This window comes from Ascaphus truei, chromosome 1, assembly GCF_040206685.1.
Source record: "Ascaphus truei isolate aAscTru1 chromosome 1, aAscTru1.hap1, whole genome shotgun sequence".
Lineage (NCBI taxonomy): Eukaryota > Metazoa > Chordata > Amphibia > Anura > Ascaphidae > Ascaphus > Ascaphus truei.
The window spans coordinates 58,805,144-58,830,719 of record NC_134483.1 but is presented as its reverse complement, the minus strand read 5'-3'; the positions used below and the strand labels follow the sequence as shown (position 1 = coordinate 58,830,719).

The window sequence follows — 25,576 nt, the reverse complement described above, 5'->3', positions numbered from 1 at the left end:
ACAATAAAAATAATTAAGTCATTTTATTTGCTTATTCATACTTGTGATTTGGAACGTTAGAAATTTAACCAAGGGATGGTATTTACTTGAAATAAAAAGTGACTTCAAGAAAAGAAATTAGCAGGATTTCTCTGGGTTTAACAAGCAAACATGTTGCAGCCATAATGACACAATGTTTAAATGTCAAAATCTGCCTGTGCTTTTTAACAGCAATAAGTGTTAATTATTTATCTGATGCAAAAAGAGTGTTATTTAAAATTGTATAACAACACTTGTGATCTAACTGGGACTGTCCCTTATATCATTTACCATGCTCAACAACTGCCTCCTGGAAAGGCTCTTTACCCCCTGTGTGTGCTATGTATGTATTTATCTATGTATGTATGATGTATGTATGTATGGATGTATGTATGGATGGATGGATGTATGTATGTAAGCCCCTTATTACCGGCTTGAAGGGTCACGTCAGATAAATGAGGGAAATGCATGCTCAGTCTCTCGGGGCAAGACATAGGTTGTGGATTGTTGCGAGGCCAGGCGTGACGTCAGGAACATTTATATATACTGTAACAAAAACCGTCTTTCATAAAATAGTCCAGAACCCGCGTAACAAAAAAAAAACTTATTTAGCAAAAATAAAACATATATACAATACTTTGAGTGGTGAGTCAACCTGTAAGGGGTCCCGGGCCTCACCCAGAGGAGGTACTTATATTTGCCGAAGGATTGATTAGGATAGAGGAGTCCCTCAGAGTCAGATAGACATGATGCTGCCTCCCGCTGCCTGCAGAGCTCTGTATATCCAGCCCCACCTTGTGGGAACCAGTGGGATATACTGATACTTTGACCAGGTTTCCCCTGCACTAGGTTTCATTGGTTCTCTTCCCTATCTTTGCTAAAGGCGCTTACTGCTTAAAGGGTTACTTTACTATAACTAAAAAAGGATGAGATGGCCAAATTACAGACTAACAAATACTTAAACTTCTAGAACAATCCACACAACTCCTATTATAGGCTAAAGCTGTTGAATTCCAGGCATTATTGAAATCCCTGCTCTCTGATTGATTGGTTAAAATTCCGGGCATTATCCAATCAGTAATGGGCCGGAATTTTTGGCACCCTGCCAAGTTTTTCAGCCAATCAGCTTTCAGTTCTCATTCACAAAGAGTGAGAGCAGCTCTCAGACAGGGGAGGCGATTGGACAGGAAACAGCAGCCAGGCACTGACTCCTCCCCCACCCTGTCTGCAGCTAGGCACTGAGACCTCCCTCACCCTGCCTGCAGCCAGACACTGACTCCTCCCCCACCCTGCCTGCAGCCAGACACTGACTCCTCCCCCAACTTGTCTGCAGCCAGGCACTGACTCCTCCCCCACCCTGCCTGCAGCCAGGCACTGACTCCTCCCCCACCCTGCCTGCAGCCAGACACTGATTCCTCCCCCAACTTGTCTGCAGCCAGGCACTGACTCCTCCCCCACCCTGCCTGCAGCCAGACACTGACTCCTCCCCCACCCTGCCTGCAGCCAGCACTGACTCCTCTCCCACCCTGCAGCCAGGCACTGACTCTCCTCCCTCCCTGTCTGCAGCCAGACACCGACTCCTCCCCCACCCTGCCTGCAGAGAGCTCCGCACAGGAGAGTGAGGGGAAAGGTTTGTGTGTCTGTTGTGTGTTTTGTGGGTGTAAAGGGAGCCAGAAGAGTGTTTTATTGTTGTGTGTGTTTTGTGGGTGTGGGTGTAGAGGGGGCAGCAGAGTCTGTTTTGTTGGTGTGTGTCTGCTGTGTGTGTTTTGTGTGTGTAGAGGAGGGGCTGCAGTGTGTGTTTTGATTTCTGATTTCTTGGTGCGACAGGCTGGTCACGTGATTGGTTCGCCCAATGAGGTCGAACCAGCTCCATGACACCCCTAGGCACGCCCCCCACGGCGCAGCACAGCGCATCTCCACTGCCACAAAACACACCCGCTTCACACGGGTGACGTAACGGCCGCGCACCTCTGCACGAGCGAAGGCAACATGGCCCCAGCCTTAGTGTATATAGAGATGCTTTAATGTATTTACCGTTTTATTTTAATTAAAAAAATCTATACAACTATTCAAAAGTGTCTTATTTCTGAAAAAAAGCCTATATTTAGCCTTTAATAGTAATAATCCCCAAAGAACAGGACATTACTGGCCAATAATGCCCTGGAGGAATAAAGACGTGTTATTTATACTAACTCCCTCCCTATAATAACATCACTATGATTATAAGAGGGGTACAATTTAACCCCTTTCATTACTTAGACCCATAACCCAATAGTAGCTGACTGAGGGGCTTCTGTACATATATTCTAAACAACTTTCTTTTCTACACAGAAAGACAGCAAGAAACTTTAACCAGCCAATGTGTAAAGCAGCAAAAATAACTCTTGTTGAGGTATGTGAAATACTGTTTTGTGAATAGTTACATTGATTTGAAGGCAATATTATTTTTTGTTTGGTGGGCAAGCATGATATATGTTTGCAAGTGTGTTCTGTACATGAGCTTTTTGATGCCACAGCTATCACCTGAGCAAAAACGTATTAGCGAATGTACAATTTTGAATGTTGTTCCTTTAATGGGATGTTCTGTTTGTATGGGGTTTCTCCTTACCCCATCATATTTTAATGAAGACGACACATTGACTACCAGCTAGAAAATAACTTTTTTTTAAATTTAAGTCGAATTGACTTTTAAAAACAAATCTAGCAATTCTAATAACGCAGATTTGGTCTAGGAATTTTGGGTGCGGCCTTTCGGCTGCATCCAAATCACGACTACTGTAGCACGCCACAGCCATAACTACTTACCGGAGGGTGAGACACCGCAGGTCAGCTCGCCATCACCGCTTTCCACATGTCCTCAGAGCCTCTTGTATTGATCACTGGCTGGAGCACGCCGACACAGCAAGCAGCTTGGAACTACGCTGCCTTCTATCAGCAACATCCGGCAGTCTACACATCCTACTGTGAGTACTTGCCAGTTGATTCCTTCATCGTGGGAAACGGGGTGTAGGTGATGCTAGCAGACACTGGATATTGTGACTTACCTTCTGGCATTTCCATTGACGTGCCTTTTTGTACTTCTACCAGTATACACGCTTTATAGCCCCTCCCCCCCACCCTGAATTAGTCCGGTGACGTTAGAAGGATTTACAGCTTTATCAAGTTTATATGTTTATGAAGAAGTTGTGCCTTTCTCTGTGCTCTATGGACTGAAATACAATTTCCCCTGGTTGTAGCCTCAGGTTTTGGGGGTTCATTCCCCATTTTTTCCACTCTTCACGACTAAGTCTCCTGCACGTCGAAGCCCTGCCCTGCCGCTGGTGAGGCGCTGAGGACATGCTGCGGCGGAGCCCGGCGCTGAGGATATGCTGCGTCGGAGGTGCCCTGCCGCTGGGTGAGGCGCTGAGGACATGCAGCGGTGGAGGTGCCCTGTTGCTAGGTGAGGCACTGAGGACATGCTGCGGAGGAGATGCCCTGCCCTGCCGCTGGGTGAGGCGCTGAGGACATGCTGAGGAGGAGATGCCCTGCCGCTGGGTGAGGCGCTGAGGACATGCAGCAGCAGGGGTGCCCTGCTACTAGGTGAGGCACTGAGGACATGCTGCGGAGGAGATGCCCTGCCGCTGGGTGAGGCACTGAGGACATGCAGCGGCGGGGGTGCCCTGCTATTGGGTGAGGCGCTGAGGACATGCTGCGGCGGGGGTGCCCTGCCGATGGGTGAGGCGCTGAGGACATCCGGAGGAGGAGGTGCCCTGCTGCTGGGTGAGGCGCTGAGGACATGCAGCGGTGGAGGAGCTCTGACGCTGGGTGAGGCGCTGAGGACATGCTGTGGAGGTGCCCTGCTAATGGGTGAGGCGCTGAGGACATGCAGCGGCGGGGGTGCCCTGCTATTGGGTGAGGCGCTGAGGTCATGCTGCGGCAGAGGTGCCCTGCTGCTGAGTGAGGCGCTAAGGACATGCTTCTGGCGAGAGGTGCCCTGCTGCTGGGTGAGGCTCTGACGACATGCTGCTGGCGAGAGGTGCCCTGCTACTGGGTGAGGCGCCGAGGACATGCTGCTGGCGAGAGGTGCCCTGCCGCTGGGTGAGGCACTAACGACATGCTGCTGGCGAGAGGTGCCCTGCTACTGGGTGAGGCGCTGAGGACATGCTGCGGCGGAGGTGCCCTGCTGCTGGGTGAGGCGCTGAGGACATGCTGCGGCGGAGGTGCCCTACTGCTGAGTGATGCGCTGAGGACATGCTGCGGTGGAGGTTCCCAGGTGCAAGAGTCGATGCCTGGCTTGGAGAGGCGCAGAATACATGTGCAGGCGGTAACGGCAAGCTGACCTGCAGCGAGTCGCTCTGTGGTCAGTAGTTATGGTGGCGGAGCGCTGGTGGCGATTTGGTCACATCCAAAGGTCCTATTCCACACATATGGCTGCTTTCATTTTTGGTGAAATTATTACAATTTTAATTTCTTATGGGTCTCTTAAGGGCGAAGTGATTTGTCAATCAAGTACTGTAGTGCAGATGGTTATTCTAACACAAACCAGTGGAAATCACCAAAAAGACACAGGTACATGCTGGGTACATGCTGAGTCTAGTTTAAGGCAAGTTTATGGCATTTCTGCATTGACTAATGGCCCATCAGATTAACAGTGGGGGTCCCTGGCAGTCCCATTCAAACTGAATGGGACTGCCAGGGACCCCTGCTGTGTTAATCCGATGGGTCATTAGTCAATGCAGAAATGCCTTAAACTAGCCGTAAACTAGCCAGGTTACACCCAGTATGTACCCAGCATGTAACCGGGCTAGTTTAAGGCAAGCTTTAGAATACTCGTCTCGTCTGTATTTTCGTTACCCTTTTTCTCACCCTGAACTTATCAGAGAACCAATAGTAGATAAGGGTCTCCAGCTGTGCAAACTCTTCTTTAACAATCTGTCTACCATGTTTACAAACTAACGTAAAAAATTATATAAAAGACTATACTGTGGGTGTCACATTTGGGGGGGGGGGAGAGGGAAGTATTGATCACCCCTTTATACATGTCACCTGCATTAGTTTACTTTGATCGTAGGAGAGATTGCCAGTTGAAGTGACTTGCAGTGTGTGCAGGTATCACACTAGTTATTTTGTTTAACCTGTAATATTCAAATACTATTAGATGTTAATGATTTTTTGCGTGCATTTTACAGTTGTTTGGTCAGCACTTCTGAGATTAAAATTAAACCAGATCTGAATAATTGCTTTCATTTTCTCTACCAACTCCTAAATCTTTTACTTGAAACCTCCCCCCCTCCCTTCAATTTCTATTGCTTACTATGCGTAATGTGGATTGTAAATGTGTTTAACTTATTTTATATAGGCAAGTGACAGAAATCCAGACTGAGTGGAATAGAAGCTGTAGAATTTGTAATAATATCTTTTAGTTTTCAGAACTATCAGATCTCAGTGGGAATCATATGAGGCATATAACATTATAGGTACATTTGCTCTCCACTCTGACGTCTTGTTCTTTGATCTGTGTCTGTGCACTGATGTATTGGCTAAGGGAGAGATGAAAAGCTAATTTTATGGAGCCGATATAAAACATAACTGCCACTATTCTAGATTGCAGGAATAATAATTTACATTAAAATAGGTATCCACGAATGTAGTCTTGAATTCTTATAAACCTCCTCCTGTGTCAGCCAGTTTTATTTTAATACGTCTTCCCGGACGTCCGGTGTAAATGACGGCACAGAAGTGATGGGTATTAGACAGTGTGTCTCACATCTGTTGTCTCTAGAAAGGCTGACTAACCTCAACCAATTATAATTTCCGCGCACGGTGCAGCAAGCGAGCACGCACAATAGAACAGCCCTACATGTCTAGCATATATATGGACGTTAGAGTTAACATTATGTGGTTTATTTAATCTGGAAGAATATTAACGTGGCACCTGTTCACTACCTTATCAAAGGAGCTTACATTACAATTGAATGATAAGTAGCATTTACCAACAAAGGTGGTCAAGCGCTACAAATATATACGGCAGCTGTCAATTTATGACACATAGATCAGATGGTTGTATATACATCACCACAATTGTTCCAGGTCACATATCATCCTCCTCACTCCAATAGAGACTTAAATCTCTTTCAGCAACTATTATAGAGATATCGTGTCATTTTAACATTTGTATTTTTATTCACTAATTCACTTGTCTTCACTTCATGCAGTCACTTAATGTCAAATTAAAAATTAGCCTTGGAATACACTACTGAATGTACTTTCTTCTCATGCCTCGCTGACCTTGTGTCAGCTATTCATTTATATGGGATCTTTTAAACAACCATTTGTTCTCAATTCAAATGTTGCTTACATTGTTATTCATTGTAATATTAAAAATATATACTACTCTTATAGTTCATGTGTTCAGCTGGATCCTCTGTATTACAAACCTTTATGCACAGTTACAGTATATTCCCAAGGTTGAATGTGAATGTTTTCATTGGGATTTAATTTACCACACTTACAGTATGGCCTGTTGCCTAACACACGCACGCACACACACACACACACACACACACACACACACACACACACACACACACACACACACACACACACACACACACACACACACACACACACACACACACACACACACACACACGAGATATTAATAATGCTTGTTTGAGAGGGTTCAATCAAAGTTCCGTATTATTTTATAATCGAGCACAGGGCATGTTCAAGGTGATAATCAAATCTGTACTGAAAATGGCCAAAGAGCACAGGATAAAAACACGGAGGTCAGGTGATTCTCCTACATTTAATTAAATGAGCTTTTCCTCCATTACTTTTGTTTGCTTGGCATTAACGGCTCCTGAAGAAAGAAGACAGTTTATATTACCACGTACCTTTACTTCAAGGTGCATGTTCACTTTTTGTTAAATATTTGTTCACAACACTGCACACTGATGTACTGTCTACTTTATTCAAAGAAAATAGGCAAAAACCTGTAGTAACATGGCTGCTATGGCCCTCCTATGACATTAGCAGACATCAGAGAACCTTATCTGAGAATATGAAGACATTTCTTTTTTTTATAAGGTTCTGTGTAGTTTGTACAGAAAATAGCTCTGTGCTTAGTGGCGTAGCTAGACATGTGTGGGCCCCGGGCAAAAAATGTCATGGCCCCATTATAAATGAACGTATTTTGTAGGTGCAGGAGAAATATTTGCCTAGATTTCAATTGGAGGATATCTCTCCCCAGCTCTTTCCCCCTCCTCATCCCTCCTCATTATCTCTCTTTATCTCTCTCCCCCTCAGCATCATCTCTCCTCATCTTCTCTCCTCCTCAGGTCTCTACCCCCTCCTCCTCCAACTCTATCCCCATCCTCCTCATCATCTCTCCTCCTCAGGTCTCTACCCCTTCCTCCAGCTCTCTCCCCCTCCTCCTACCTACCTGTGGGACAGGGTTGTGATAGAAGCAGGCGGGGGGAGATGATGTTATGCGGCAGCGGGCCGCCAGAGTTTAGCAGAGGAGCAACCAGCCTAGATTTAGGCTCGCATGCGTGACATTTGTCCTGGTTTTTGTCGGGACAAAAATGGTCTCATTCAGACTTTAAATACTAATGAATATAATTTACACTTCACATATGAACACAGTATCCATCATATTTGTTATTTGGATCTTATGTTATTCATAGATTTAGAGGGAAAGATACAAACAGACGTGTATAGGAAGCCCAACTCTAGGAACTCATATTTGATGGCTAGTAGCAATCATTCAGGGCCTCTCAAGAGAGGAATTCCTAAGGGCCAGCTGCTGCGTTTGAAGCGGCTGTGCTCCACAGAAGAAAACTTTGATATACAGGCGCAGAAACTTATCACGAGATTCCGGGAAAGGGGACACAAGGATAGGGATCTATAGAAAGGGACCTCGCTCAGACCCCTAGAAGGTAGAGGCGTGCTGCCTGGGGATGGGCTAGATAGATAATAAATGTGTATCGAGAGTGATACACCAAAGAATCCCCTTTAGATAGGCGCACTGCAGACCTGAAAATAAAGACGGTCAGGGGTAGGATGTAGTGTGTATAAATAAAAAACTTTATTAAATATTTGTGTATAAATAAAAACTTTATTGAATATTAGTGTAATAATGTACACAAAACAATATATAGTGCTGTACTATACACTGACTAATAATAGACTGCTGTAGGTCTATGTCAACCTCCGTCAAGCGTCTCACTGTGCTCCCATTAGTTCTGTCTCCCTTGAAGTGTGAAAATCTAGGCAGATGCTCTAAATGTCAATAATCTAGATGGGTTATTGTAACCCTATGACATATTGGTAGGTATAGGCTCTACCGAGACTAACAGAGAAGTTCACGCAGCACATCAACGTAATGTGCACACTGTGCATGCGTCATGTAAGTTAAAACAGTAGAGTCTGTTTATATGCGAGTTGCGCATGCGCCGGGGCAGTGCGTGAAGTAAATGTTTGGACGGCCCGTATAAGGTTGGTCTTAGGGATCTCACAGAAACATTAACTTTGGTGAAATCCATTTAGAGGGAAGATCTCCTCTCTATGAATATCTCTAAAAAAGGACAATGGGGTAAAAAAAAGGCTCAAGACCAATACCGCTCTTTATTACACAGCAGAGTGGACAATCTAATACCATATGATCTATTGTTGCAAAGCATTGGAACACATTTAAATTAGATATGGATTTGAAGACTATCACGGATAGGGGACCTAAATTTGTATTTCGCAAGGCGAAATCTTTGGCCACAGATCTGTCCCCTAGCCTTTTTTCCTCACAACACACTATGGGTATAACAAATATACCTAAAGGCTTTTTTTAGTGTGGCCATTGCAACATATGTCGGTATGCTACAACTCTTAAAAGGATAGAGTGTTCTAAACCTAAGGCACATAAGACTATACAAACATTCATTAACTGTAATACCAGTTATGTGGTTTATATACTTAGATGTGGATGTAACAAGGTCTATATTGGCCGGACTATTAGGCCCCTTAAACACAGAATCCAAGAGCATGTTCGTCTGATTAAGAAAAGGGACACAATACACCCAGTCCCGAGACATTTTACCACTTGCTCCATGGGAGGGATCCAGGGCTTCTCTTTTTCAGGCCTTGAGCATACTGCACCGACACACTTTATTCGAGCAAATACCCGGTATGTACCTGGCAGATACCTGGAATGCGCCGCTCCTCACCTCTGACAAGCCCCGTTGCGTTTGCCTTCATAGCCTGGGTTCATGCCTGGCTGATGGGCGGCTGATCTGTTAAATGATAATGATTAGGATTTAATAGGCTGCAATGCTTCGCGTGTCTACCAGATGGCATAAATTCATGAATTGTAATGCAGTATATATATATATATATACTGTGCAGTATTGCAGCCAGCGGGAATAAAATGCTTCAATCCCTGCCGGAAAATAACTCAATGCACTCGGGCAGAAAACAGTCGCAAACCTCAATACACCCGGGTATACCCGAATTCGTGGGACTAGCCGAGCTCGAATAAAGTGTGTCGCCAGTGTATACCAGCAGCCACAAGGGGGGGAGATAGATTGAACCTCCTAAATAAGCGAGAGATGTCCTGGATCTTTTGCATGGATAGTCTCCATCCATTCGGTATTGATGTGGATTGGGAATTGGCCCATTTCCTATAGGTTCATGAATGGCACATATTTAGGTTATGTATGTGCATAAATTTGTTTACAATATATGCTATGTATCGATATAAAATCTTTATAATACATAAATATAGATTGTGATAATATCCCTAATATAAGGTTCTTTCCGGGACTTTGTTGTCTATTATTGTTGGATGCTTCATAGATCTGTCTAGACCTTTTACTTTACTAGTTGGTCTTTCTCTTTCATGATTGTCAATAAGGGTATTTAAAACGAGTGCTCTCTATTAGCACGTACACTATTTTGCTCGTTGTGTTCACTATGACTTATGTGATATAAGTATACGATTATGTATTATATATATTCGTCATTATATTGATATTACAGTTAAAGTAAAGTAGTTTGGACCATTTCACATCAGTGATAGAGCACATACATCCTGATTATTTCTGCTTTTTTATATTATTATTATTATTTATGTTATTTCTTTTTTATTTTTTACATAGGAGTTTTTTTTTATTTTATGATTATGGTTTTTTTCTTTATTAGTTTAGGTTATTCTTGGAAAATTCCTTTATTTTTCTTTTCTTTCCTTTTTTCCTTTTGTTCTAAGCTTTTTTAAGTTAGGATATACAGTAGTTATAAGTTTGTGTATAGTTTGGGATTGCATAGTATCTGCATAAGATATGTGCCCCCCCCTTTTTTGGGGGGAATTTAAATTCTCATTAGAATGTTTATACAGTACATATGCGTACAGGTTTATCTCTTTTGAGAATGATTTGACCCTATGTGTAGATATGCCTGTACACATCTGATGACAAATAGATTTATGATGTATTTTTTCTTGGTTAATTGTTTATTAATTTTGTTTTTAATAGTATGTATTGTTGTTTACTTGTATCAGTTTGATGGGGTAGACCGGACACGCTTGTTTTCTTTTAACTCTATGACATTGTCCCGTCACTATGTGCTTAATGGAGAAGGTATTGTACCTTATATATGCTTTCATAGAATTTGATGTATAAGCATTGGGGCACGTAAATGAGGGTATGTGTCATGTTCTGATTTTGTAAAGGTATTTGCTGTATACCCGCAGCGTGCGGGTGCGTGACACTCCCCCTCTAGAAGAGATCAGGTATTCATCAGCTATTGTAATGACGAGAGAGTGGGGGGAGGTGCTACGTGCCGGCACGCGGGGGAGAGGGGCTACATATAGCGATGTCCGGCTACCATAGATCACTCTTTGATAAAGTCCCCTTGCGGACGAAACGCGTCAGAGGATCCTCCTCATGTAATTTTTATCCTTGGCTTTCATGCCGCAATAAAGTTCTTTTTTTGATTAGCACCTTGCCTCCAGCCCGATTCCGATTGCAGTGCTCATTTCCCACTGCCTCCCTACAAATAGTTAAAATAATCCTGTGACCGATTTCTCTGTGGCCTCGAAGTCTGGAATTGTGAAGAGCACATGTCGCTCTTATATCCCATTGGTTGTTCCTGTGGAGCAACTAGAAGAATCACCAAGGAAAGCGTGTGTGATCCACATTAGGTGTTTCAACACGGCATCCAATGGAGACACCTACAGTATAACAACTCTGGATGCTCAGAATAATATGTAATTAAATTCGAAGAAATAGATTTGACTTGTGGGACACTTTTTAAAAATACCAGTTTTTACATTGACAGGTTGTTGTAAAGCTCATCTTGTGTGGACATTAAAATTTAATAGTATTTGAAGATTGTAGGTTACACACACGTGCAATATTCCTACACAAAGTGCAAGTTACCTATAGGGGTAATCCATCTGAGAATTGCTGGGCACACAGCCTCCATACTTCTGCTTAGTTGACACAATCTTAACAATCCTATTGTCCAGAGTTCTGCATCGATCCTTTGGTTATTGTCTGGAAAGGGTGCGACATTAACTTGCTTTAATAATGCAAAAGTCCTGTCATTATTAAAGAACCTCAGTCACTGATCTGTGGTATTGTGTTTTCCTTGTCTATGGAATTCACATTTGTAGTGATGGTTTTACCCCTAGTTCAACCAGGGGTTCGACTTCATTTTGTTAGGGGCAGAGTATAAAGCCACGCATACTTCTGCATGATAAAGTAATTCAAGAAAACCAATGTGGGTGTAACATCTAATTATGGTTCTATAGTTTAGCGTTGGACAGCCTCAAGGGCTACCAACAGGTCAGGCTTTAAGGATATCACTGCTTCAGCACAGGTGGCACAATCAGTGGCTCAGTTGAAGACTACACCTCCTGTGCTGAAGCAGGAATATCCTGAAAACCTGACTTGTTGGTTGCCCTTGAGGACCGGAGGTGGCCGCCCCTGTGCTAGTCTCAAACCGCCACAACATTTTAGTGAGCTTTTCCCCGTTTTGAAACATAAATGAGGAAATTAATCATTTCCAATGATTTTCTTCATCTTTATATGTCATGTTTATGATCTTGCTTTTGTTCCTGTTATTTATAACTGCATAAATTGCTCATAAAATGGCGAGCGTGTCACACAAAGAAAATTGATTTTCATTTCAGTTTTTTTCTGTTCTGCCAACCCGCTCATAGCCTTAGAGACACGGCACCTGATAGTTACAATCATGTTGGAACTTGAAAATTGGTTCACAAATCACAGCACAGAAGCAATTTTGGTCACTGTTACGTCTGATACAGTATATCGCGAATAATGTTTTGTAATTGGCAATTTTAACCAACTTGTCACTGGTGACATACATTGCTGCGCTTATGAATACAGTACTTAGCCTATTGTTCATCTTACTAGTCACTGTATGATTTATATTTCTATACTGTATTTGAGTGTGTGTGCGTTTATATAGATCGATACAGATGGGCTACCTGCACCCTGCATGTCACTTGGAGCGGGTGCACCACGACCCAAGTGTGGCCATGATTGCGGCCAGGCGCAGCGCAGGGGGAATTTCCCATAATGATTAACGCTAGATAGATATAGATGAATTTGCTGAGGCACTCCAGCAGAAGCAATGATAGGTGAGGGTGCTGCTATCGCCAATGTTGTCCAGACTGGCTTGGTTATGTACATGTAGAATAAAGGAGGTATTGGCAATCCTCATGAGTGAAAAGAGGTTGTTATTTCTCCAACGTTTCGGGTTCCCACCAGAACCTCTCTCAAGGATGTGACAGCAGTAATCAAAGATAAGTTAAATACCCTTACCTAACGGCACAAAATATTCATGATGTTAGTACCGTTTCCATTCAGGTTTGAAAAGGGAAAGGGACTTGGGAAGGAAGGAACACTCTTGCTACTGTCTAAATTAAGTTGGGGTGCTGGGACTTATAAGTAGTTAAGAAAACCCTATGAAAGAACATAGGAGTAGAAAAGAGAAGGCCCCTAGTGTAGCACTCGCAACTGATGTAATGATAAGATAATTTAAAATTGAAAACTTTATTAGTAAAGTAATGATAAAATAATGGTGGACTAAACAACAGAAATTCCTCATAAGATCACTATCTTAAGTTGTCTCTCTCAAACTCATATCAGACTGATATGACGGTCTATAATGTGTGTTGTTCACACTAGAACAAGAAAATGTTCACCTAGAGTCCTGTCAGGACTAGGTGATAGTAAAGTACCGTTTTATCAAAAGGCGAACATCGCCAATGAGTAGGTGAGCAGTCTATCCTGAGTCCTGATATAATCCAGGTACTGCTACTCCTTATTAGCACAAAGCGATGTTCACCACAATTAGAGAGTACATTATAAGTGATTAAAAACCTTATATGTAATAGGTATGGCTTTGTAAAATATAATGCCTAGTGGATTACCTATTAGTGACCCCTGGTGGAGCAAGTTGTAATTAGTAGTGGTCTTGTTACCTCGAGTGTCAAATGGGTTGACTCTTAAGTGGTCACCCTATGTACTGTATATGTATGTATGTACATTATTATCTACAAATGTTATAGCTACAGCAGCACATGAGCTTGCATATATTGATGAATTGGTCTATCTTGCATTGCATAGCATCTATAAATGCTACTAATAAAGCAGTACCCTCTGCTCTAATGATATACCCCCCAATCACCCCACAATAGTGAGAACAACAGCATATACTCACATACATATACATAGGGTGACCACTTAAGAGTCATCCCATTTGACACTTGAGGTAACAAGAGCACTACTAATTACAACCTGCTCCACCAGGGGTCATTAATAGGTAATCCACTAGGCTTTGTATTTTACAAAGCCATACCTCTTACATATAAGGTTTTTAATCACTTATAATGTACTCGCTAATTGTGGTGAACATCGCTTTGTGCTAATAAGGAGTAGCAGTACCTGGATTATATCAGGACTCAGGATAGACTGCTCACCTACTCATTGGCGATGTTCGCCTTTTGATAAAACGGTACTTTACTATCACCTAGTCCTGACAGGACTCTAGGTGAACATTTTCTTGTTCTAGTGTGAACAACACACATTATAGACCGTCATATCAGTCTGATATGAGTTTGAGAGAGACAACTTAAGATAGTGATCTTATGAGGAATTTCTGTTGTTTATTCCACCATTATTTTATCATTACTTTACTAATAAAGTTTTCAATTTTAAATGATCTTATCATTACATCAGTTGCGAGTGCTACACTAGGGGCCTTCTCTTTTCTAATCCTATGTTCTTTCATAGGGTTTTCTTTACTACAGTTTCCATTCCCAAACAAAAGTGTTAAAACCCTACAAACAACAAGTGGAGGGGAGAGAATGACACTGTGTAACATGCAACAAAGGAAAGACAAAGTAAAATAAATACATGGTATCATTCAAGCAAATCAGAACACGATCCAGTACACCTTTGCCATGACTGCCGGCTTACAACTATTTTTATGGGACGCTGTGAGAGGGCCTTGACCCCTGTCTAAGTACGGCTCCAAATAGGAAACCTGTATCGGGCTGAGAAGTCCAGCAGGGAGCTGGTTAATTGCAGCTACAGACAATTAGCTAATCTCCACCTGACTCATTTGTAAGATAGAAAATCCTCCTGCCTAAGCTGCAGGGAATCTCTCTACCACTATGGAGGTGTGTGCATTCAGAGAGGGATTCCAGGGAACTAGACCCTCTATTTCAGGACGCAGCAGACTCCTGGAACCTGCCAGAGGGTGCACCCCATGGACACCAACCCAGACCCGGACTGAGGAAAAGAGCCCACTGTGTTTTAGTACGGATCTTGAAGTCTCTCAGAAGGAGCTTCATGCCCTCAACCTAGAAGTCTCACGCCAGGAGACTTGGAATCTCAACTCAGAAGTGCGGACTGTTAATGCACTGCAATTGTCACCGGTGCTTGCGGTTTCATTCTGTCTCCCTGACATCCTGCGGTGTGGTCGCTTTCAGTGACGATTTCGGTGACATCAGCCGCCGCTTGATGCACTGTGGTGTTCGGCTTTTACTGAGAGCTACTTGCCTCCCTGCCGGTAGTTTTTGTGTCCAGTTATTGGGACCACAGACGTGCCTTACTACTGCCGGTACACAAGCAGCCCAATCGCTATACTTCCTGCCGGCGTCTTGAACGCGGTCACCTGGATGAAAGGTTTTCTTCACGTATCTCATTTTGCTCCTGCCTGGCCAGGGAGTCGATGCTGATCACCTGTGCCGTGTGGAGAAGTCACGTCTCGTCTTGGTAACCCATGTCTTTGTAACATGAAATGCCCTAAAGATTTGTTCGGATGTATGTGCGATACTCGCCTTTATTACCATTGTGCAATATACACTTTTACTATACTATGGGAGTTGTGTGCTTGTCCTATTTCTACTAGTGCTTGAGATGACGAGCCATCTTGATTGGAAAGCATCAGACTCTCTCAGTTTTTAATTATTGATCCAGGGTTTTGTTGTTCCATTCACATTATTGATACAAGTTGTATCATCTTGCTTATTCACTTCCCACCTACTGTGATATAATCAGATTGTTGATGACCTTCACATTTGTTTCACTATATATTCACAATTGATTCACTTCTAATACAATTGGTGCACAGCATTTCTTTTCACCTTCAATACGTTAGGAAGTGTTTGCAGCAAAGATGCTCATGAAAATGAAGGAAGCTGCATGTATAATTCAATGCAGATATAGGTTCTATGTCACAAGCAAGCAAGCTTTGCATTGCTATAAGCACACCCGCAATGCCGTCTCAGTGCTACAATCGGCTTTCCACAAAATTCAGGAAAGAGGAACCTAATTATGACTGAGAAGCGCAATAAAAATCCAGTCACGCGATCGTGCCCACATGACCCAATCCAGACTTCTCACAATGTAAATGTGGATTCAGTCTTTTGCTATGAGGAGACAGAACTGTATCTGTGATAACGCCCGTGAAGATGCAACACTAGTTGTCTACTCATCTTTTCAAGGGAAAAATGCACACGACTACAGGGTTGCCAACTACAGAAAAAGAGAGGCCACGGGTAACCTCTACTGATAAGGTGGTCGTGCTTGTTGCGGATAAGCCTGTGATGGATGAGAAAGCTGTAGACCGGGGTCACATGGTACTGAAGGAGCTTCAAAAAAGTGCTACATAGCAGAGATACCCCGCCAGACATGACTTGATATTTCCCCACACAATGAAGAATTGGGCAGCATAGAAAAAAGTAATGTCAAAAAAGTGAGACCCAAGATGATAAGTCCACCATCTACCAAACAGAGATGTCATGGGGGTCATTCAGAGTGGATAAAAACAACACCCAGGTTGAACCACCAGCGATCATTGATACTGAAACCGATGCAGGTAGTCACCCTAGTCTCAGGGAAGAAAAGATCACCCAATGCATGGAAAAACTCATGGCCAAGGTTTTTAAAGAAGACTTGGTAAAATGGAAAGGGGAGCTGGAGTGAAGTGTCCTCTGTGGAGGTGAGGAAGCTAAACACATCATGGATAGACTGTGCTTGGGAAAAATCTTCCTCGAGCGACTAAAGCATGCTCCTTTGAAGCACCTTCTGGAAGAGACACTGGCTACCTGGAGAAAGGGCTCCAATCCCAGCATTACTGAGGGTTCTCTCCCTACACCCATTCTCATTCGAGTTGCAGGTACATCTTGAGTGAGAGTGGAGGGATAGGCTTCAGCTGTGGCAAGCCCGAGCTACCCACACATGGGGGAGGTATGTGAAAGGGCCTTAACCCCTGTCTAACTAGGCTCTGAATAGGAAGCCTGTATCTTGATGACAAGTCCAGCAGGCAGTTGGTTAATTGCAGCTTCAGACAATTCACCAGTTTCCACCTGGCTCATCAGTCAAGTAGAAACGCCTCCTGCACTAAACTGCAGGAAATCTCTAGCACTAAGGGGCTGTGGGCAGTCAGAGAGGGATCCCAGGGATTGATAAACTATTCCAGGACGCAGCACACCCTAGAACCTGCTAGAGGGAGCACCTCATGGACACCAACCCAGACCCGAACTGAGGGACAGAGCCGCTGATAACAGGTACCTCTTTGGATTTTGGGTCAGAGGCTGGTAAGAGGCTTATCCTCCGAGCCCTGCAGATCTAGGAAGTGTGAGTAAGCCCTTACAAATGGATACACTGTTTAGTTTATTTGTGTGCTGCCTTAAAGCTGTGTGATGTTTAGAAGATACAGTCTAAATAAAAGTCACTGTTTATTTCCCCAATCTCCTTGGTTGTACCATTGCACTCGTCTTCTACAAACGCATGTTGGATTTATATCTTAACATACTATCACGGCCCCTTTTATTCTCCAACATCTCCGGTTTGTTTAGGTATTTTTTCCTGAATGCCACGCACTTCACCGTGTTCATGCCGCATTCATGCCGAGACAGTGCCAATAGTACTGTAGTTATCAGTGAAAGTTTGTATACAGCACGCCGCCCATAATGTTGCACGCACGCCGCCCATAATGTTACAGTAGCTTGCTTGTGTACCTCTAATACAGACCTCACATAACTGTGAGACTGTAATGTTGAAAACAATTAAATAAGCACAGCGCTAATACTGTACAATGCACGCGGCCGCGGCTTTAAATGCCGGAACATGCCGCATCAAACACTGCATCTGCCCGCGGTTTTAAAAGTCGCGCTGAAACGGCCGCAGGAGGCTAAAGGCGGCCGCCACTGTATTGGGTGTTACTGCTTTGCCAATGCTACATATCTACATAATGTAGTTTAGTATCATTAGCATTATTACTGTATATGATTATGTTGTTTAGTTTGACACCCTTAGACTGTTATAGAAGGATTGCTGCATATGTTTGAGAATATGACTACGGCTGATGCCTATTGTTTGATACTTTTCAGCTAGATAATAACCTTGTTCCGATGTCATGGCATTTTACTCTTTGAATTCCAAAGATATACATTCCCCGGTTTCAGTAAACATGTAATATACATAATATACACATCTAATGACTTTTGTAGACGCTAATGTGCTGTTCTAAATAAATGTTCACTATATTTCATCCTAGTAGTTGTTGAAGAAATGGGGAGAGAGCTTACATTGGTACAAAAAGAATTGTCCAGTATTGAAAATAAACACACTGATTTTAGTTAGACAAGAGCACACAGGACTAATTCTTAACTTGCAACACAAACGTACAAATATCAGGATGACCTACGTACATATAAAAAATAAAAAGTTGAATTAAGTAGTTGCAGGTTACAGGATAAACTTAATGACAACTTTAGACAGGCTCCATACTACAGATACCAATACACTAGATCCTCTACCTTTAAAGATATGACAGCAAGTGCCTCTTCTTGTAGTGATACTGACACAACAATCCCCACTAGACACGAACCATCGCACTTAAGGGTTCTTGTCTAGGAGGTAAATATCCGCAGAGGGGGACGAACTAACACGACTAAAACCGCTGAGATATAGATGGACCTGATTTATAATCAAGTCATACAAAATTCAGAGCTATCTCTACGAGGGAAGAGACTTTCTTTTGTCCCAACATGTCATGCTAAAGGTTGGGAACCACTGCCCCAATGATTTACAGAAGGAGTAGAAATCTAAGAGATTAGACCATACTACAATACAGCCTACAACCGCCATTAAATTGGGGTGTTACTAATGCCCAGATTGCACCACCAGCATGCACATAACAGGACCTTTTTAATGTACCCACATCATGACTCACCTGTTAAAATTAAACACAGGATTACTTATACAAGCAAGTTTTGGATCTATATCATTAAGTGCCCGGGTTGACTAATGTATATCGGGAAAACAGAAACAATGGATTCCAGACTATGTGGAGTGGAAGGATGACTTGGACTTCAATTTACTAGTTTCTCCAGTTGTATGTGTATCTATATATATATATATATATATATATATATATATATATATATATATATATATATATATATCTATTGTGACAAACGCCCCTCTTTTGTAGTGCTGACGTCTGTCTGGGTTCTTCCCGACACAGTCTTCTAGGGTTAATTATACAACAAACAGGATCATGCAAAGTATTATGCTGCTTAACTCAGGCTTCTGCCTGCTTTATTTTCATCCAAGTAAGGTACTGCAGCTTTAACATGTGAAGGTTAGAGGTACTCAGATACTTTCATTCAGCAGTTCATATATTTCAGTGTTACCATATTTCCCACACTGTTATTTCAAGAAATAAAACCAAAATCATATAAGCAAAATCCTATCCCTTTCAGGGATCTAACTACACATCAGAATCAGTCTCTCTAACAGCTGCTGGCCAACTAAACTGGTTCCCCAGCTTAAAACAATGCTCTCTCATTTAGGGTCACAAGATACAGTACAGTCTTTTAGCAACAGCAGTAACCATTTGTTTTGTCTTATCTGTTCGTGGAGTCCAGGCAAATCCTCTGGTACTGTGATACGTGGAGGGGCCGTCAACCCCGATACTGGATGCAGGGGAGCAGCGACACCCCCAGCCCCCAGGCTCCAAGGAGAGAGAGTGAAATGCAAAACCTCTCTGCTCTAAGTACCTGTGCATGTGATTAGAAGAGCAGGCGAGGGAGAACTAGAGCCATTGTAATCTGTGGTCTGGATTTTCCATCCAGCTGCCTGAGTTAATGTGAAGCTGTGGAACGGATCATTAACTATTCCTGCACTTTCTGCTCTAAAACGGGGCAGAAAGCTGCCTAACATCTTTGGACTATGTCACATATCCCCCTCCCCAGCTCACACCTACTGGGGTGAGCGGCCATGGACCTCACTGGGGTGAGCGTCCTACCTGAAATACTTGAGCTAACTCCTCAGTACAATATTAAACATTCACATGACACGAATATGAACTTTTTCCACGGCAATTATGGACAATAGGTTTCGTCATAAGAGACTAAACTTGGCAAACATATTTTTTTTTTTCTCTCTATTAGGGAACTATTTTGAAAAATAAATGTCTAGCACACATTCTTACAACCCAGGATCTGCTAAATATATTCACAAAACCAGACAATTTCTATTACCTCCCTGGGTTTTTCTACTCTAGAATATGAACCTCATTATAAATTTACCAACCGAAAAGGGCATTTTTTTTTTTTTTTTTCATATTGTAAGCAACCAATATTTTTTTTTCCTTATACTACAGCCTTGTAATCTTAAGGGCCATCAACCCTGTATATTAATTTGTAGTTTAGCTACATTTTCAACACAGAGAACCAATATAACATTGTAATATTGACAAAATGCTTATTTGCATAGTTAAGTGTCCATGACATAGTCCACACGTGTAATAAAAAAAATAAATCGGTCAGTTCCCCCAAACATATTTTTTTTTTTTTTTTTTTTGACTTCCAGTCCTTTGACTTTATTTCATAGCCCGCTGCAACCTGCAAATGACTGGACTGTTTCTTTAGCTTCTGATGAGACCCTTGGACCGGATTCTCCTTGGCTCCACAGTGTGGTCCAGATTGGTGAGATATGGAACTATTCAGGCGCCGTGTTAACCTTCGTTGTTTTTTCTTTTCAATCTTTGATTTCCCTTTTGTGGCCATTACCAGGCCTTTGGGTTTTGGAGACCTAGTTGCCTCTGTACAAACGTAGTCCATATTAACCACGTCATCAGGATCTGTCAACAAGTTTGTGTTTTCAGGAACTGCCACCCACTTGGCTAAAACATCTTCTGTGGTGTCCTGGGTGTGTCCACTAGTTTGATAATCTTCTGGACAACGTAAATGAAATTGAGGATCTGGATTTTTGAATCCCAGATCAGGGAGAATATTCTCAGGAGGGTGCCTATCTGTTTCTGGAATAACAGCAGCACAATCAAAGTCAATTCTTTCTCCTTCCTCTTTGTCATCAGTGAGGGCATTGAGTTTACGTTCCCTGGTCTCCTTTTGTGACCGTGTCTCTTTTAGCCTTGGAATCTCTTTCTCCAACTTCATCTTTATAGCAAATCGTAATATTGCAACAGCATTGAAGATACACGTATAGGAACGTACAGCTTGCTTGGTTAGGAGGTAGGATTGATAGCCCGACTGAACCACTTTAGCCGCTTCTCCCATGTCCGTCATCTGTTTCAGAGCGAGGTTTAACTCTGTTTCATTTTCTCTATTCTTGACCTGCAGCTGCAGGTGCTCCTTCTGGGTCTTGTCCAGCTCCAGCTGCAGCCAGGCCCCCTCATTTGCCGTGTGGTCCAGCTGCTTGTAGATATCGGCCATCTCGCTTTCATAGCGCAATGTCAGGCAGACCACCTGACGGACGGAGATCTCCTCTCTCTTGGCGCACTGTATCTCGCGCTCAGCCATCTGCTTCTGCAGCTCTTCAACCTGATCGTGCCAGACCTCCCTCAGGGTCTTCACCTCTATCTGGTGCTTGCTCTGGGTTTGCATCAGCGCCTCCATTTTTTGGAGCTCTGCAGTTTGTGTCGCCTGGATCGCCGCTGATTCTGTATTCTGCAGTGCTTCCTGCATTTCTAACTTTTCCTGGATCAATTGCTTCTCCACTTTTTCTGCTTGGTGAAGCTTCTCATCACCTTCACTGATCTGGTCAGTCAAGTCTGAATTTTTCTGTGTCAGACTTACATTCTCTCTTTTTACAGTCTCTAAATTACTCAGGGTATTCTCATAGGTTTCCTTCAATGTACACAGCTCTGTGCTGCGAGCGTAGACCTCATGGCGTGAGAGTTCCAGCTCTGCTTTAAGCGCGCTAGCCTCTTGCCGAGAAACCCCTAACTCTGTGATGAAGTTTTGCACATCTTTCTGGGACATCTCATAGCATAGTTTCCAGTCAGTTCTTGTTTTCTTTGATTCGCTTGGCTCTCTGCCTATGATGGTAGCAGTAGCCTTTGTCATCTCTAGGCGTGTCGTCATTCCTGGGACGATTGCGCCAGGCCCTATGGGCTGTTGCTCATCTCGGCGCCTTTCTGACGCATGTCCTAACAGTGCAGGTTCAAGTGGCTCGTTCACTTCCCCTGTGACTTGAGGAACAGTTTTCTTTCTTTTTGCTTTATTAGCTCCAGAGATATCAGTGGTACTGGGCACACACTCACTGTTATCAGCTTCCACATCTTGCTTGCACTCACAGGGCGTTGCTTGCTTTTGCAGCTGTTTGTCTTTGAAAATTTTGGGGCACACATCTTCCATGTGACCTACTTCACGACAGGCCCCGCATACTAAATTCATCTGCGGGTACGGCTCTCCTCCAGGGTCGTGATCATAGTATGGCCTGAAGGGACACTGTTTTGTATGGTTACGTACATTACACAACAAACATTTCACGTTGGCCATTTTAGAAACCCGGCAGGGACAATTTGCTAGCTGCAATTTCACTCACTTCAGCAACTTGCATACAGCACTTGCTAGCTGAAAATTCACTCACTTCAGCAAAAGGCATTAGCTTTACAAACAGCACTTGCTAGATGCAAATTTTTTTTTTTCAGCAAAACATTTTGGTTTTCTGTTTGGGTTCAGGGTGCTATTGCATCCACACTTCGCACATTCTCTGTGTATGCTAGAAGCACAACTGATATACACAGTGGGACAGACTTCACTCATAGCATCTGTACTTTAGTTCAGCTCGGCGGCCATTTTAAACCCCCGCATTTATTTGCAAACCCACAGACTTTTTAGTGTCTGCCCGCATTCTCCACCATATGTGACAAACGCCCCTCTTTTGTAGTGCTGACGTCTGTCTGGGTTCTTCCCGACACAGTCTTCTAGGGTTAATTATACAACAAACAGGATCATGCAAAGTATTATGCTGCTTAACTCAGGCTTCTGCCTGCTTTATTTTCATCCAAGTAAGGTACTGCAGCTTTAACATGTGAAGGTTAGAGGTACTCAGATACTTTCATTCAGCAGTTCACATATTTCAGTGTTACCATATTTCCCACACTGTTATTTCAAGAAATAAAACCAAAATCATATAAGCAAAATCCTATCCCTTTCAGGGATCTAACTACACATCAGAATCAGTCTCTCTAACAGCTGCTGGCCAACTAAACTGGTTCCCCAGCTTAAAACAATGCTCTCTCATTTAGGGTCACAAGATACAGTACAGTCTTTTAGCAACAGCAGTAACCATTTGTTTTGTCTTATCTGTTCGTGGAGTCCAGGCAAATCCTCTGGTACTGTGATACGTGGAGGGGCCGTCAACCCCGATACTGGATGCAGGGGAGCAGCGACACCCCCAGCCCCCAGGCTCCAAGGAGAGAGAGTGAAATGCAAAACCTCTCTGCTCTAAGTACCTGTGCATGTGATTAGAAGAGCAGGCGAGGGAGAACTAGAGCCATTGTAATCTGTGGTCTGGATTTTCCATCCAGCTGCCTGAGTTAATGTGAAGCTGTGGAACGGATCATTAACTATTCCTGCACTTTCTGCTCTAAAACGGGGCAGAAAGCTGCCTAACATCTTTGGACTATGTCACACTATATATATATATATATATCGCCTCAGACCTCCCTTCAAATAACTTAGGGAGAAACACTTGTGCTCAAAAGGAGCACACCTGAGGTACCCTGGGAGATATGCTAATGGATATGTAAAGTATATTTAAATAAGTCACATCCCACACTTCCTAAAAGGATTTCCATAAAAAACTATATTGAATTGACAAGCCTAAGGCACCTAGTAACTGTAATGGGGTACTTGGTGTATCCGCAGAACTGATTTAGATTGTTTTAAAACAGAATTAGAACAGAGCTCCTCTAGGAAGGAAGGCCGCGCTGAAGCAGGGATGTCTGCTCCAAATCCTGGAGTAACAGATAAGCAAAACACTTTATTGCTGTGTTCAGAGACTGTATATGTTCAACTCTAATAGTACCGGTTTGGGTTGGTAACCAGCTTAGCTGTCCATCCAGGTAGTCAGGGTTGAAGCTGAATGTGTAGTTAAACTCCTACTCCTCTTAGGAGACTATTTTATGATTTTGTTTTGACTTAAAGGGAGGGTAGGCCCTCCATATAGAGAAATACTATGTTTCCTGCATAGTAATCTGGACATAAGATCCTACGCTGTGTTGGAGACATCACAATAAATATGTGTGTGTGTGTGTATGTGTGTGTGTGTGAATACGAGCACACACATACAGGACCGCCAACGGAAATCTTTGGACCCATCACAAATCTTTCGGCCCCTATAGGAAACCTTATCAAGATAGTGAGTGAGACACACAGAACCTTTAAATACACTAATAAAAAATGCGTTCAAAGAAATACTTCAGCGTTCGCATATGCTGTAGCCATATTGGCCCCTCCTGGCTATTTCTAAGGTTTGCATTTAGTATTGTTTTGTAATTTTTGGCGCAAGTAAATTCAAGAAACTAAAAGAATAATCTAAATCATTTGGTGGGGGACGGGGGACCTTTTGTATGCTGTATTTTCAGAAATAATGGAATTTAACAGCTTCAATGCTCCTTTTGTGTGGGATAGCGTCAACTTTTGACACTATTGGTAGGTAGTTGTGTACATGAAAGTGGTTGGGGTAAAGCCTTCATTTTGAGTAATGCTTTCATTTGGTATCTTTGAGATAAGTTGAGAGGTCTTGGACACGTGGTTGGAGAAAGAAGTCAATGTAACAGATTGGCTGGAGCAGTGAATTGAGGGCAGATCTAATTTGGTGTCTTGGCAAGTGATCAAGACTTTTATGAATTTTGGTAAGGTATGCAGAGTTTGGTTGATATTTGAATCTCTCACACAGGAATTCCTTGTTGGGTTGTGATCCACATACAGTATTATCCTAGTAGTATTCAGAAGGGTAATTGCACTCCTCCACACGCCTAACTGGAGAAGATCCCACCCGTGATGGTGAGGATACAAACACGTCTGTCACGCTGTGCTCACCACAAACAAGGCGGGACAACATTGCTGAGGTGGGAAAGGATATTACGCCACCCACGGGGCCACGTCTGGAGTGTAGAGTTGGTCGGGGTAACCGGGTCAGGGTTGGAGAGGTGTGGATGGTCGATATCCTTGCCGGGTCAGAGGAGGAGAGGTACGGAACGTTGCAGGTACTATTAGCCGTGTCTGGGTTTGGAGAGAGCAGAGTCGTCGTATTCAGTTTGCCAAGGTCAGGTTTGGAGAAGAGCTGATGGTCGTGGAAAGCCGGGTCGGTACACAGGAAGGTAAGCAGCCAGACATGGCAAGACTGTGGAGGCAGAGAAGAGGTGAGTGCAACGCAACTGGAACTATGCTCAGCCAAAGTGCCAGTAGCACAGCTGAGCATATGTAGGTGAGTGTGTCCAATGATAAATCTGCAGCGTGGAGGCGTGAAGAGTGAGGACTGCGATAGGAGGAATAATGGCATGGCTCAGGTGAATTGGATGAGAGAGAGCCGGTGTGTGTTGCGCGTGCCCCTCGTCGTCGGAAGGAGAAGAGCTCAAAAGGCAGTAGCGGGTGCGCGTGAGCCTGTAACAAGATGGCCACCGGAGAACTGGCGGAGCCAGCGGAGGCCGGAGCAGGACCCGAAGGAACACCGGCCACCGAAGGAGGTGAGTGGGGGGTGCGCCGAGGGTGGCGTTGCTCCCTGAGCCT

The 25,576-nt window shown here is 43.3% G+C and overlaps 1 protein-coding gene across 1 annotated transcript in view; it reads left to right on the top strand.

Moving 5' to 3' along the window:
- Nucleotides 1-25,576, top strand: part of OXCT1 (3-oxoacid CoA-transferase 1) — a 227,914-nt gene that overhangs the window by 64,400 nt on the left and 137,938 nt on the right. Inside the window, exon 7 of the mRNA XM_075588804.1 lies at nt 2,350-2,410. Coding sequence (XP_075444919.1) covers nt 2,350-2,410 — 61 coding nt within the window. The remainder of the gene's footprint in view (nt 1-2,349; nt 2,411-25,576) is intronic.